The 16806-nt window shown below is 37.5% G+C and overlaps 1 protein-coding gene across 6 annotated transcripts in view; it reads right to left on the minus strand.

Annotated features, from left to right (window-relative positions):
• The window catches only part of TENM3 (teneurin transmembrane protein 3), a 309130-nt gene that overhangs the window by 122072 nt on the left and 170252 nt on the right, over positions 1–16806 (minus strand). Inside the window, exon 5 of one of the 6 annotated variants that reach the window (XM_054383010.1) lies at positions 11961–12053. The exons of the other annotated variants lie outside the window; for them this stretch is intronic. Within the exon in view, the coding sequence (XP_054238985.1) occupies positions 11961–12053 (93 nt within the window). The remainder of the gene's footprint in view (positions 1–11960; positions 12054–16806) is intronic. 6 annotated transcript variants of the gene reach the window in all.

Consider the following 16806-nt stretch of genomic DNA (forward strand, 5'->3'; position numbering starts at 1 on the left):
ACACAGGCCTCCAGCTGGACTCTGCACCACTGGTCACAACCCTCTGAGCTCTGTTGTTTAGCCAGTTCTCAATCCATCTTACTATCCACTCATCTAATCCATGCTTCCTGAGCTTATCTATGAGGATGTTATAGGAGATGGCGTCAAAAGCCTTGCTGAAGTCAAAGTACACAATATCCACTGCTCTTCCTTCATATACCCAGCTAGTTACACAATCATAGAAGGCAATCAGATTAGTCAAGCAAAATTTCTCCTTGGTGAATACATGCTGACTACTCCCGATAACCTTCTTTTCTTTCATGTGCTTAGAGAGGACCTCCAGGAATGAGCTGTTCCACCACCTTTCCAGAGACAGAGGTGAGGCTCTCTGGCCTGTAGTTTCCTAGGTCATATTTCATAAACAGTGTCTACACAGATCTCAATAAAATGCTAAACACAAAGATGGCTGTTTCCCTCTATCTACAAGATGTACTATTTTAGTGGACTGAAGGAAAGCCATGTAGCAGGCATAGTAATATTCCTCCTAAGAGGTAGTGACCATGTTAAAAATAAGAACCTGTCTGACCAACCGATAATTTTCACATCCTCCTGCTCTTGCTATTAGGCTCAACAGAGTGAAAATGGAAACTGGCCTTGTATGAGCACTTGAGTCAACTCTGTATACCCTAACCTTTAACAAAATAATGCAACAGTCAGCCTCTGATTTGTTTCCTTTTTTATTACTCCCAGAAAATGTGAGCTGAAATGCTGGCTTTGGTGCAGCACAGCCTAATAGAGGCTGTAATCCACATTCTCAAAGACTTTGAGGAATTAATCCCATAGATAAACTCAAGAGATAGCTGTGTTATCTGTGTGGCATGAGCTGTCATAGCTCTGACAGTCCACCTTAAGCATCAAGGCAATGAAAGAAAATTCTAATACTTATATGTGAATCTGGCATTTATAAGAATCATGTAGATTGGAAAAGACCCTTAAGATCATTAAGTCCAACCATTAACCTAACACTGACAAGTCTGCTATGTCCCTGAGTGCCACATCTACTCGTCTTTTTAAATACCTCCAGGAATGGTGACTCCCACCACTTCCCTGAGCAGTCTGCTCCAGTGCTTGGCAATCCTTTTGGGGAAAAAAACGTTCCTAATACCCAGTCTGAACCTCTCCTGGTGCCACTTGAGGCCATTTCCTCTTGTCCTTTCACTTATTACCTAGGAGAAGAGACCAACACCCACCTCAAAACAACTTCCTCTTAGGCAGTTGTGGAAAGCAGTAACATCTCCTCTTGGTCTCCTTTTCTCCAGGCTAAACAACTCCTTCAGCAACTCTTTGTAAGACTTGTCCTCTAGACCCTTCACCAGCTTCATTGCTCTTATTTGGACATGCTCCATCACCTTTATGGTTGTGAGTGACCCAAAACTGAACACAGTACTCAAGGTGCAGCTTCACTGGTGCCAAGTACAATTAGACAATCACTTCCCTAGTCCCACAATTCACACTAATTTTAATACAAGCCAGGATGCTGGTGGCCTTCTTGGCTACCTGGGCACACTGCTGGCTCATATTCAGCCAGCTGTGCCAGCTTCTTTTCCACTGAGCAGCTTTCTAGCCACTTTTTTCCAGGCCTGTAGCATTGCATGGGCTTGTTCTGACCTGAGTGCAGGATCCAGCACTTGGCATTGCTGAACCTCACACCACTGATCCAGCCTGTCCAAATCTTCCTGTAGTGTCTTCCTACCGTCAAGCAGATCAACACTCTCACTTAACTTGGTGTCATCTGCAAACTTACTGAGGGTGTATTTGATCCCCTTGTCCTGATCACTGATAAAGAGATTAAAGAAAACTGGCCCAAATACTGAGCCTGGGGGAACACCACTTATGACCAACATGGCCAACAGGATTTAACTCCATTCACCACTGCTTTTTGGTCCCTGGCTATCCAGACAATTTTTTACCCAGTGAAGAGTAAACTTGTCTAAGCCATGAGCAGCCAGTTTCTCCATGAGAACGTTGTGGGAATTCAGCACTGGGAACTGAGCAGTGTGCAGTCCTAAGCAGCACACTTCACAACTGCTCACTTTCAGCTATTACTTCTTTGCTTTGACTCCCATGGACACAATGCCAGAGTGGTTGCACCAGCTGACCGGAGAGCACTGAGAGAAAAACAGCAGCATAAACCCCAGTCTGGTATCTTCCCCTAGGTTAAAAAATTTTGTTTGGATGTCTGTATTTCAAACGAGTGGAGTGACTAACAAAGTTGTCAGAGATTCTCCTGCTATGTTAACTTCAAGTGATGAGTATTTAAAGTGTAACACTATCAAATTTGCACATTTTGTCTGCCTCACTGAGCCATACCCAGCAGTGCTCCTATGAGACACTCAGGATTTGGTATCTGACAATAAATCCAGGTTGCTTCCAGATAATGCTGCAACTCTTACGCTCTTGAAACATAATCTATCCACAAATGGATTTTAATTATCCATATATCCAGCTACCTTGTCTTTTCAGACTATGGAACTCAAATAGCTAATTTCTAAAGCCTAAACTGTTTGTACTACTTGACCAGGTACTGACTTACCAGTCATTTTTTCTATGTTTCATCTCATAGGGAGCTTATAGCATCTGCAATGTGTCTCTTCCATACAAAATAGATCATCTAATAAGCACTTGCTAGATCTTCATGTAAGCAGCACTCTAAATATATTTTTTTAAGCTTTAAGAGCACAAAATTCCAGTGAATTATGCTAGTATTTTACAAGACAAGCTAGCTGTTTTAACGAAGTAATTCAATTAACTTATTAAGGCAAATGATTTGCCACTTTTACATTCGTGCTCTATATATTTTCTGTCATCTTATTCAATACATGTTCCTACTACATTTTTGGGGGAAGAATTCAGTACCTACAAATCTAAACTACAGACCAGTAGCAAATACAAAGTTATATATCAGAGTAATCCTTAGATGCACAGACAGATGGAAAGTCCCCTTATTTTACTAATGGTAGGCATTTTACTTACTTAAGTTTCTGCCTCGGAAAGACAGAAATACAACATCAAAAATCTCAAAGATGCCAACTCAGAAAACAGAAGCATATGAATAAAAGTAAAATAATCATGCTTTTAGATTAATTCCTCAGTACTTTCTGAGCACCAAGTGTGGGTGTGCACCTGCTGACATGAAGGTTTTCTTCCTCTTCAAGTTGAGGGGAAGGATTCACATCAAATAAGATTTTCTCTGTGTTGCCACTTCCTCTGTGGAAAATAAAACTGAAGCACCCTCTACTAAATTCAGTATATGGGAAAGCAGGAAGGGCAAAAAAGTGATAAAAACCTTCATGAGTTGAACAGAAAGATTAAGTTAACTGAAACCTGTGTCTTTAGAGAAATGGAGACTGAATATCAAAACATTAAAAGTACAGCAAGGCTTAGACCATAATCTGATACGTCTGATATATACATCTGATATAAGATAGACTGGTGTCCAGCAACAGAAACATGATTTAGAATATCTTTCTCTACAAAAGGATCCATGATAAAAACTTTTGACTTCAGTTTAAAAGAAAATGGATAGTGTGCATCAGTGAATGCAGCATTACATAAACATGCCTGGAAAGCCCTAAACCCCAGATATGAGACAAATAAACCCATGTTAGGCAAACAGGAGGATTAAACATTACTTTTAAATAGAGAGGTCTCAATTTTTATAGAATTACTTCATAATTTTAACATTTCTAGCATAGATTTTACATTAGACGCATGACTTCTTTTTTTAGCTTATATTGCAATAGCTTCACTTTAAAAGAGATTCACTGTGACCTATAGTTATGATTTCTCTGGTTTTGGACATCATACACAGAACACTTCGCACATACTTGGAAGACATGTAAAAGAGTCTACCTTATCACTTCCAACAACTTCCTTGGCAGCATTTTAGTTCTGTTTTAAAATACTTCACACGGCACAACCACACCAACACAGTGCTGAATCCCATGGCAAATATATCACAATGTATTAAAAGTCACACAGGACTTTTACAAAATACAGAATTGTGAATAAGTCCCAGCCAAATTCTATTGAACTTCTCTAAGCATATCATCATATGGATCATATTTTATCATCTCCCAAGTCAGAGATATAATAACAGCTATTATTATTTTGAGCAATGTTATTCAGGTGATGACCTGCTGTTACAGAATAAATGCAATATTGCTAGGCCTTAGGCATATACAACAAGAAATTACTCCTCACCTTAAGAGCTACGATACCACTGATCCAGATCAAAATTGTATTTAGAACTGACGTGCTTAAAAATCCTGAATCCATCCCTCCCAAATCTTTGCATCTTGTGTGTTGTTGTATATTGCCAACACCTGAAGAACCTAGAGCAGAATAAATCTTAATATCTTGGTCATGTTTCTGAAGAGAGATTCCACCACAATTAGTAGCAAATGTCATAGTGCTCTTGCAGTATAGGTTTTCCTGTAGTACTGTCTCCTGTCTGTCCTAAATGCAATCTGGTCAGTTCCATGATGGTGTTAATACGTGGCTCTTCAGATCATCACAGACAACTGCTGAAGGACCACTGAGAAAGAACAGCTCTAACATTCAGGAGACTGCACTATGAAAGGCATTCAGTATTAGAAATGATGTCTGACCTGGACTTCTGAAGGAGGTCTCTGTCTAAACAACAGGTGCGATTCCTGCAAGCATATGCCGTGCGGTAAGCAAGTTAGTTTGTTCAAAAATAATTGTGGAGAAGGAAAATAATCTTATTTGATAGAGAACAGTTACATGTGCAAAATCTGTGCATAATTGTAGCTCAGTTGCAGAGAGAAGAATTACTGAAGTTAGACTGATCACCAGGATCAACACCCTGTCTGAAAGTGGCCAGTATAAAGGGAGGGAATGAACGCCTTCCAGTCTACTTATTCACTAACAGCTCACTCTTCCTCTAAATAGTCCAGAACTCACACCCTCACTGATGTCTTCTGGTCTGTAGGCTAAACATCCATCATGCCAAAATGTGTTTTCTTCTATCAATTTCAGTTTAAACTTACTGATTGTTCCCTTGTTCTTGTATAATGAGTATGTACTGCTTGCATTGCAGTATATAAAGACCTATGTTTTATAATATTACTGTTTCATTCGCTTTATTTTCAGGACAAAACATACAAAAGCATTATAAAACAATTTCCTAAAGCAAAGAAGTAAAATTTCGGCTCTTTATGGGTCAGACAAGGGGAACCATGGGTTTGAGAAAAGCTATTTTCAGATACCTGTTGTTTCAGTGCACAATATAACAAAACAGACATTTGCAAGGTAACTAGAAGAATAGGAAATGACTTGAGGAGAGGTCAAAAAGAGAGAAAAAAATCCTATGCCTAACATTTTTTTTGCATTTGTTCATTTTACCTTTAGGAGCCAAAAGACCACTGAATATTTATGTGTGACTCTACAAAAATTTCTTTAATGTAAGTCATAAGTCCACTACTGTGTTATATTTGACTCATCTGTTCTCCTTGCAACTGGGAAAAAACCTTGGATATATTAGCAATTCCCAGCACAAGGGACCACCGTTGCCTCAAAAGATCACTGTACTTTGATTCTTCCAGCCAAGGCAATACCAGTCTGTCCTGTGCAATCACAGGGTAAATACTTTATGAAATAAGCACATTTTTCACATTGAGGACAGCATAGGTTAATCTTCCCCCCAAAACCAACTCAAATCTGCCAGTATCTAACCCTATTAAATAATAAATTACCTATTTGCCTCTAAGGAGTGTTGAGTCTGTGGACATTATTATAAGAATTAACACATTTGTAACCAAGCTCAGGTAAATGGTCTTATCCATTCTGCTAAGGTCCTTAATCACTAAGACCCTGGATTCACTCCAAGGCACAAAGTGGGAAGTAGTCTACACATAGACACGTAAAATTAGGAACACATCAATCATATTCTCCTAATCCTTAACAGGTGGAAAAAAACTTCTACTGGATCCACTTTTAGTGAATTCAAGTTGAGAGAAATATGTATTTCATTAAATTTATGGTTTGGTCATATATTTACCTCTCAGGACCAACACTTCAGGAGACATGACTTCTCTGCTCAGAATGCAATAGTACTCCTAATGGTTACATGTCTATTATTACTGAATTTCTAGAAATAAAACCTGCATTTATTCTGTTTCGTAATATCTGTGATGATTGCTTTGAACTGAAAAGAAAACACCAGATTTTGCACCAAAAGGGCTGCAATTCATAATGCACCTGTTTGTTGCATTCACAATGCCCCTATTCTGCTTTTCAAGAGTAATGGGACCTTCTTCAGCAGTTTGACAGCACCCTGATGCCAGTGCAAGCAAGACGTAAGGGTAATTACCGATTTATCTTTTTATTTATCTGATGATTCAAAGGGGCATAGGAAAATCAGACAGAGGAGACTTCCAAGGTTTTGGAGCTCTCATTTTCTACATCAAGCATCTCTTACTGACACACAGAGAGAGTCTGCGTGCCTATCTCTGTGTGAAGACCTAGCATTTTATCTGCCAGTTCCATATAAAGAAATCAAACAATCTTAAGAAAATAACTTCAACAGAGGATGTACATATCCAGGTATAGCTATTTTAGTTTGCTTCAACTTCTCTCATGTAAGTTTTGTGTTTATCTCTCCTTGAATTTTCTTAATATAAATCAGATGAATTTTTTGCCTCCTGGGAATAAGTTATCATGCTTTCTGTTTGTTTACAACCCCCTATCAGATGCATTAACTATCAGACTCAGAAGAAAACCATTAACTGCAGAAAAAACGGTGGTGCAAGATCGCAATCAATCATTGTGTTGCATCCACTGACTGGTGTGTTCCCTCTTTGCTGACAGACCTCATTCATGCTGGATTGAACTTGCGTTCTCTGAGTGAGACCATGACCCTCACCTGCCACTTGACATTAGAGAGCTCTGCCTGGTTCACTAATGGATAGATCACATCAATAAATCTGACTCCTTGCACTGAGTTGAGGAAGCAGATGGAAAGAGATTAATCTCCGCCGACTAACATTATAGGGAAGATGTAAAAGATAACAGAAATTACCGGCTAGGTCTCATATGAACTCTGGTTCACTGATGCATGAGATCAGCTTTCCCAGTAGGCTCCACAGAAGGAATTGGACTTTTGTTTCTCCGTGAGCACTTTATGCCTGTCTTCATCTTCTGTTAACATCCTTTTGAGATGAAACCTTGTAGCTGGTGGTGTTTGCCCTTAGCTCAAGTTTATGACTGACTTCCACAGAACCATATGGCTGCATTTAACATAAATCCAAGTCAGCACAGAAACTACATTCTGCTGCAAATTTGTCTCAGTTTATTTCCTGTGCAGAATCACAATCCAAAAAATTGCTTGAGAAGAAACAAAAGTGAATTTCCACTTCTTTAGAGTCAATATTAATACTACCATAATCCTGGAGAAAGCTCCAAGGTCACACCAGATCAAATAATGATCAAAGTTTGGTGGAAAGAATGAGAACTATTATCCATATGCAAACACAGGGGAAACATCTGTGGGAACTGGAGATAAGCCTCTTCTAACAGCTTATTCAAATGTTTCAGAAAAACACTTTACATATGGTAACACTTGCTTGAATTTGGGTGAGTTTACAACTACTTTCTTTACAAAGTGAGGACTGAATGCTAAGAAAGAAAAAAAGTACTGCTAGGGATGCAAGTGCTTTTCTTACTGCTCATGTGTTCTTTCACATCTGGCCCCTGGCAGATTCTAGGGCCTGTTGGAGAAGTCCGGTATGGCAACCCACAGCTGAAGCTTCAAAGAGCAATTCAGACATGACAGTATTGCAATCTGCTGGAACCAGGACATGGTGATGTGAAGAAGTAGACAAAATCCCCAAACTTCCTCTCTTTAGATCTTCAAGAGTAAATTTCTTCCTCTGCAATGAACCTATCCTCTTGGTGGTGTAAGGGAAAATACAGTGATACAGCATGCTGTGGGCACCTGTAAACATGCTATTTTTTGTTCCTCCAAATTCAGATTTGGGCTGGTAGTTCTCTCTCCTGAAGAAGTTCACTTCTGTGATATGTAAACACATATGTAGGATCAAAAGAACGAGTATAATCAGATGGGCCTGCTGAGCCTGCTCGTTCATGATTCTCTCTGCTATGCTGCACTCTGTGAAGGTGGGCAAGGGAAACAAAAAATGCTAAACCACGCTTGGCAGAAGTGAGCAGGAAAGTTCAATGTAAGCAATGACTCATGCTGCTGAATGGGCAAGCAAAGAAACCTGCCACAATTTGTTACTCATACTCTTTGTTGCTGGACTGTCCCATTACCTACTTTCCAGAGGGGAGTGATACTAGACTTATATATTGCTGAAAAAACAGCAAGTGGCTCTAGTTCTCCTTACAGGCCTCTGCTAGGTCTCTCAGAAGACTAGTACTTACAGACTTTCATCTAGGTTACAGTAAGTGACTTGGCTCTCAATATTGTTGGTGACCTGAAAAAGTGTGTCGGTGTGAGCTGAAATTCCCCCCCCCACCAACAATAACCAGGCTAGCTCAGTCTGGAAGCAAATGAAAAGCTGTATTTACAAGCAGAGTCTAAAATCTACAATGAAATGCAATGAATATGTACAAATATATAAAATTCACAACATTCATATATATATACAATCAACAGAAAAGCACAATCGATCTCCCTTTGCTTCCCCCCCAAGGGGACCCTCCCAAAGGGGGCCTCCCTCTCCCAGGAGCTTCCCCCCCCGACCCCCCTGGACAGAGAAGCAGAGCTTAGTTAGAGCAGAAAGTTGTTAACTTAGCTGCCAAGGTCAGTGTGTTATCTTCAGCCAGAAGAGAAGAAGAAACAGCAGCCAGACAGCCCAGCAACTGCCCCCACTGCCGAACGCAGAATGTGCCGAATGCCTACTTTGTTTTGGGTAATAGTTCTTAAACATTTCTATCTATCCAATGGAAGTGTTTAGAACAATCGTTATTTTGCTTTCTTACACCCAATAGTGACTTATTTACATTCTTTCACTTTCTCTGTTTTGAACTTTGCAAGGAAAAATTAAAAAGACAGTTTCAAACCATCACAGCTCTCAATATTGTTGGTGACCTGACCATCCCTTAATGCATTTTCTGATACTGACAGTGCTCATGCTGTTCCAGTTCTCCTATCTCCAAAAGGGAGAGTATAGGAAAGCATCTGAATTTGCAGAGAGGACTGGAAATGCTCATGTGAGCAGTAAGAATTCTTATCTTGTTCTCTGCTCTTCTGGAGTCATATCCCTACCAAGATAAAAAGTTGTCTGTGAGATGAGGTATTCTAAACTTGGCCTGTTCTTGTCTTGAATATTGAGTAAGTTAAGCTTTCCAGAGAGAAAAATCAAAGAAAAAAGATACAGGCACAAGTTGTCCTCTCTCTTTTACTAGCCTTGCTTTCTTCATAAAGCTAAAAGACAGCAATTGTTCTAAATGTCTCAAAAGACACATGGGAACTCGAGCTGCATTATTTACCCAGAGACTAATTCAGAAGCTGGAAGAAAGCTTGAAGTGTCATCTGCAGCTTAAAGACTTGACTGAGCTACTGGACTTTTTAAAGGGAGATAAAACGTCCAGGGAAGTTAAAGAAGTGAAGCATTATACTGCCATTGGATGATAGGATCTGATTCTGCCTCAAGCTGCAGGCAGGCTAAAGTTTCCATCATAAGGGATCTGTGAAACTTAGCTCTCCTAAACTTTTCCCCCCAACAGATGACAAACCCCAAAACTCTTTGCAAAGAGTACTTACTTCAATACAAAAAGGAAGTTCCAAGCCTAAATCCTGCACAGACATGAAATTTTCAGCAAAGGAGGAGATTCTAGACAAATAAAAACTACTAGGAAGCTTTATCTACAAAAAATACAAATACAGCCATTTGCTGATAGTGGATCATACTTCTTTTTCAAACTTTGACATCTAGATAACTTGGGGAGAGGACTATCTGCTAGGTAAAAGTAAACCAGACTTTTTTACTTCAAACTAAGCTGATTTGTCAACATGTATATTAACATATGTTTACATTTTAGAGAAAAGTATAAAGCAAATAAAGCAAACGATACACACCATTAAAATACTTTGAGGTTTCCAGCTGCCTTATGATAATTAACACACTGTGCAAGGCATCTCTTGAGGCTATGAACAACTATTCTTTGGGGTTAGGCCTATGAATCATAAGAACTTCTATGCAAAATGTCTATTTCTAATATGATTATTAACACTAAAATTGTCAAATTAACTAGATTGATATTGTCTCAGGAAGACATACAGACTAAGAAATAGCTTATCATAATGTAACACATGCATGACGTGAAACAAATAAACAAACATATAATAATTCTAGCTGTGACACAGTATGTTAGTGAGGTTGATAAATTGAATCTTCATGCTGATAGCATGTTGTAGTCTCAAATCTATTATGCTTGGAACTGATGCATTATTATCTCTGGACAACTTTCACACCAGGAGGTGATCCCTGCTAGTATAATTTGTAAAATGAAGGGATTACAAACAAGATAAATTTCATTGTGTTGTTACCTGAATTAGTACCAGCTCAGAGGAATTTCATATAGCATAGTCTATTTGCCAAAATACTTGCATTTGGTGGTCCCATTACAAAGATATAAAGTATAAACCACGCATGGTTCTATTAACTCTACTTTAGCAATTATACATTTATATCAGTGTTGTATGGTAACTGGTCTCCAGGGAAAAACAGTATTTTTTTTCTTTTTTTTTTTTTTTTTTACTTTTTTAATACAGTATGCTTACATTTTTACTTTAAAGAAAATAAAATATATTACAGTATTCCTGTAAATATCTGCAGTATCTTTGAGTTTGCAAATAATGATTAACTAATTAAATTTAACAAGCCATTCTCTTCCGGCTGTTGATTTTAATTTGTGGCTAAGTGAAAGTTAAGAGGTTTTGGAACACGAAGCAGATCAATGTACAGTGTCAATATATTTTACAGATTAATTAGTTATTAGTGGACAGATGCATCTCTCATTTAATCAAATAGCACCTTCTCCCCTTTGTAATGTTAGGAGTTACAATAAGCAAAACAGAATTTGGACAGAAAGCTCTGATTTTTTTACCACAGTATAAACAAACACAAAACTGAATTTATGATTACTAATTCCTTGCTAAAATTTAACATACTGTGCAAATGAACAGGTTTGAACTCATTAGAAATGGTATTGCTTTTTTTTGTGTGTGGATCAGAAATCAAGTATTTGTGTGGAGCAGAAATCAAGTATACTGATTACTGATTTGGCATACTAACGTCAAAAGATAGTTCAAATGTAAGACAGATATTAATGACAAAGTTAAGTAGATATCAAATAGTTGTGTAACATACATTTTATTAAAAAAGTATTCAAATATTCAATTATATGGATTACTCTAAATGCATTTCTCTAAACGCAGTGATAGATATCTATCAGCAGTTCTGATTTCAAAGTAGGTGGTAAAAAATACTACAGATTAATTAGAAAATTAATCTTAAATTCTTTGATTGGTTATTCCTTATGCTGTATTAACATTTTGTCATACTTCTAAAACAAACATTTTTTTAAACAGTAGATATATTACAAGCTAAAGATCAGATTTGGCAAATCCATAATCATGCAAATCATTTGCAACAGCTTGCAGAATCAGGCCATAAAGAACTATTAAAAGCTCAGTTGCAGTCTTACTTTCTACATGAAGGCAAACAAGATTTGGTCATCAAAGTTCATCATTTTGTATTTACCATGACTCAGTATGAAGAATGATTAAAAGTATAATTTAAAAAAATCAGATATAAAGATAAGGAAAAGTCTGTTCCAGATGGTTTTGACTATTGTAATAAATTTTATAAAAAAATAAAGCGTTGTCTTCTTTGTCAACAGTTAGCATCATGCAAACACTTAGAGTCACATACCCATAACTGCTATCGTGATATGTTGGAGAAAACACATCCATCTCTATAAGGTTGTCATGACCATTTGCAAGGACTGCTTGATTTCCTAATTCTCTATACACAAAGATACAAAAAAAATTAAATTAGAGCAGTAATTTCAAATTAAAAAATGGAATGATCCCACAACGCCAATTCTGTTCACAACTTTCTTTTTGCACAGATATGCAAAACTGCAACCGCATTTTGAACGTGGGATTTATCTGCCTCCCATGCCTATGGCGAGACAGTCTTAACGACTGAATAGTGCATAGTTGGGAACGTTGCTTACTTCATGAGGCTGGACCAGAGATGAAGTAATAAAAGTGAACTGAGACTATTAAAAGACAGTCTCTTGCTGGCTATCTGGCACACCAGTCAAAGAAAATATGCAGAGGGCTAGCTACCAGAGTGGAGATCTCACGTTCCGCAACAACACTGCGCAGCAGCAGGGGAGGGAAAGGAAGGACCACACACTCTGGCTCTCTCAAGCAATGGTGAGAAAATGAAGAGGGAGAAACAAAGCTTGCACTATTAGTTTGTTTAGAAGTCCACAGTTTTTTTGTCCTCCTAAACTAGGAGAAGATCAGTTCTGGAAAAGAAATTTGGGCCCATGCTTGCTTCAATGATTACATATCTTTAAAGAGGACAATGATAAACTCAAGGAATAAAGTGCAAACTACTGAATTCTGGAGTATGCGTTCTTGTGTAAGACATGAGATGAAATAGAAAATGTGGTCAAATTCCAAGTATTCATAGTGACAGCAAAGGATTTTTGAGCACGAAGAATGCCAGAGAGATCAAGCAAAAATCCTAAGCAATACATTACTGACACCAAGGAGAGCTTATATAAGCATATGGGCTCAGTGTGCTACAATTCAAGCAGATGCCTGGTGAGCATCTTTGCATGAGAACGTCAAAAGAAAACAGAACATCTTTATTAAACTTTGAAAACAATGCTGCTTGTTTGACTTAATGAATCCGTCTACCGTGTGTACACTGACACCATAGTTATGGCATGTCAGTCTTTAAAAACACGTGTGTTCTCAGCAATCTAAATAAAATAGAGTCTTATTTCCTCAACTTGCAGACCAGAAACGTGGCATGCCCACAAAAGAGCCAGACTTCAACTCCATCCCAAGATTCTGCCTTGATTTTGTATATATGACTTCTCAATATAACACATGTATGTATAACACATACAAGTCCATGTATGAAAACCTGAAAGACGTAGAGAATAAAGCAATGTTGAACCTGATTAAACCAGGCGCTGTTTTAGTGGGTGGAATGCATAAAACAGATTTGTTGAGAAGACTTTAACCTCCAGCAACACTGCTTTTGCAATCAATCAGCCTGTACACAAATTGATTTAAGCCTTCCCTGGAAACTATCAACACCCTTTTACACACCTTAATCATACTGAAGGCACTAGCTTCAGTCCACCCCAACAGAGACATATGGGTACATCACACTTCAGGAGTTTCTAAAATCTTCACATTCTAACATGAAGTTTGGATCAAACTTGAACAATGGATTTCTAGGTATAGTTTTGTCTGTGACACTTTTGAACAATTCTACTGCTTAATTAAGTCCTTCACAATGCTGAAATATTTTTCAGACATCGATTATTTCTTCCACCAGTTCCCTCTTTTCTTATTGGTAATATAAGGTAAGTAACTGAATACAGTAACGTTCCTACCCAATCTATTTTTAAGTATAAGTTAGAGGTAAGAGAAAACTAATTATTAGTAGAGACTATTAAAAACATGTTAGATTCTTGAAAGTGGTATTTTATACAGCAAATAAAGTAATAAAAAGTAAAGCTCTTCTCTGATTCACTTACACATAAGCAGAGCTTTGCAATAAAGTTATAACCCCATGAAGACAAATTTATCTTAGACATTCAATGCCTAAAATTAATGAAATATTGCCTGAGAAATATTGCACCAAGAGATGCTACCAGCTTACTTTTATCACCAAATTTATAAATTCTAACATACTGTTCTCCTCTGCACATCTCATAATTTGATAGGACTAGGGCGAATGGAACAAAAACAGAAATGTAGATTCAGATTGGATGTTAGGAAGAAATTCTTCACCACAAGGGTGGTGAGATACTGGAAGAGATTGCCCAGGGAGGTGGTGGAAGTCCCATCCCTGGAGGTTTTTAAGGTCAGGCTGGATGTGGCTCTGAGTGACCTGATCTAGAGTGAGGTGTCCCTGCCCATGGCAGGGGGGTTGGAACTGGATGACCCTTGAGGTCCCTTCCAAGCCTAACAATTCTATGATTCTATGATACAATTGATTTTGCATTAGAAAAAATCTGCACATATATTTAATAAAGTACTTAAAGAAGTGCTTTACTAAACATTTTAAAATATCAGTAATTTAGATCCTACTAGAATGCAAAGCCGTGACGATGTAGCTAATGATCCTAGTGCTCAAAAACTCACTACTAAAACTGGTAAGTGAATAGAAACTTAAAGACCAATGATAATCAACCCCCCTTACTAATATTTAATGACTTAATAATTATTTGTAACATTCATACATCTGACATGTAGTCCTTCATAATTCTGCATAAATATGCATGTAGTCCTGCATAATTCTGGCTGTCCAACCAGTAAGAATGAAATCTAAACCTATTCAGTATAGTCCTGTTCTTCATTTCTTCAAAAGTTAACACTGTTTTATGATGCTGGCTTCTCCATCACGTCTATTGCTTCTCCAGCTGAACCTAACTTGCAACACATTTAGGAAGAGTCAAATAGTAAAGATCATTAAATGTCCAATCAAAAGGTTGTGCAGTCTGCAGGAAATATTTTCTTACTATCCTACTGTTCAGGGGTTTTTTTATGTAGAGATTTTACTGAGCCCCAACAGCAGTTTCTGCCACTGCTCGGTAACCTCAGTGTCATTTAAGGATGTCATCAAAGATGAAAGAAGCACTCACATAATACAAGTTATAATTTTAAGCCTTCATAAAATTTTAAGCAAAGAGTCTTTTAAAATTATAAACCCCATAAATTGGGATTTCTGTTTTATGTTATTATCTGTCACCTCACTATTCATCTATTTAACCAGTAATAGCAATGCTATACACAAAAGTATTAACTCCACAGAGCAAAACTGGAGAATATTCTATTAAATATAGAACTGAATCAAATATTATGAAATACATATTTAGAAGTCACTTCTAATTCTACTGCAAAACAATGGGGACTAAAACTTCCCTCAGGCTTTGCAAATACATCACTCTCACTTACATGCACATAAACAAACCCAGCCTATTCACTATTCAGCTGCATATGACAGCACATTGTAGGTAATTTTTATGCCACCCATTACCAATATGAACCTACAAAGACAGAAAGATAGCTATGTATATATGCTGACATTCACATTCTTCACCTTGAAATGGGGACAATAAAAAGCTGACTGTGAGCACAAGCTAAAACATTGCCAAAGAGGAAATAAACCTTCTTTCAGGCTGAGAAAAGGATGAAAGTAGAGATTTATCACAAAGTTTTAATATAGTCGAAACTGGGCTTAAGAACCACACTCAGTATAAAAGGTTAACCAAAAAGGGAAAAAAAAAAAAAATCAATGACAAACAGAAGGGGTTCTTCACCTTCACTGTTCCAACCAAGTGAGACTATTAGAGAATGAACACACAGTAGGGCTCTGCCACATTTTATGTGAAATTTTCACATTGCAGTTCATTTACAAGTGTTCAAAACTTGAACACTCAAAGCCCTTTAGCTTTCAATCAAGAACATTTAAAAGCTGAAAAAACTGTAGTTAGTAAAATATATTTACTCTAGGTTGGAAATGTTATTCTCATTCAAGTCTTTTTTCTTTAGAAACATGGTAAAAACATAGATGCCAACAGAAGCAAACATGAAAGACCTTGCCCATCTACTGAATATTAACCAGTGCCTGGAAAACATCAAATATTTTATTCCCACTAGAAACGTTTACTTGTTCTACAGAAGTCCTCTTTCTTAATGTACTAAACTGTCTGCGTATGATGATGAAATCTCTTCAGTGAAATCCTATTCCACAGTGCCTATGTCTCATAAGTAATCAGCAGGGCCCAAGAAAGGAATAATCATTTCCAACAGCCTGATGGAAGAGTTGCCTGAAGCATCTATGGAGCCAAAAATACCTAGTAGAGAATCTTAAGGTCATATTACCCTTTAAATCGGTCCAAATCAGCTGGACTATCTTTCTTTTGCTACAAAACATGTCAAGGGATTCAAAGAATGAACTGAAGGGATTTCATAAACATTTTCAAGAATTACTGTTAGTTTCAATACAGTTATAAATGCTCAGTTTGATGACTGAATTGGAGTATTATGGCTTTCGTTAATAAAAAATCAGTGCTGACTGAGTGTTATAAGACTATTAATTAATCACCATAGGTAAATTCTCCTCTGTGCCATTAAGTCCTACTAATTTTTTTAGGGATCATCCTGCATCACACATCATTTTGCATCCAAAGAAGCTAGAGCCACCCTTTGTGTTATTTCCCTCTTTCCTAGAGCCAGGTATCAATTATAAAAGTCAAAAAAGAATGAGGACAGATACATCATTGCACCAGAAATAAGTGAGTTCTTCCATCTCACCAAATCCTAGGCAACTTTAATCACTTAGCCTCACATGGTAATCAGGTAGCCTCACGTAAGTATTTCTTTAAAATGGGACCAAGTGCAAGAGCTAAAAAGTAGTATAGAAAGTTCACTGACATTTGATCTGTATGTATTTGACACATAATATATCTGGCAAGCAAGGCAAATAATGTCTTCCAACAGTCAAAAGTCACAGATTA

This window comes from Indicator indicator, chromosome 8 (assembly GCF_027791375.1).
Source record: "Indicator indicator isolate 239-I01 chromosome 8, UM_Iind_1.1, whole genome shotgun sequence".
Classification (NCBI taxonomy): domain Eukaryota; kingdom Metazoa; phylum Chordata; class Aves; order Piciformes; family Indicatoridae; genus Indicator; species Indicator indicator.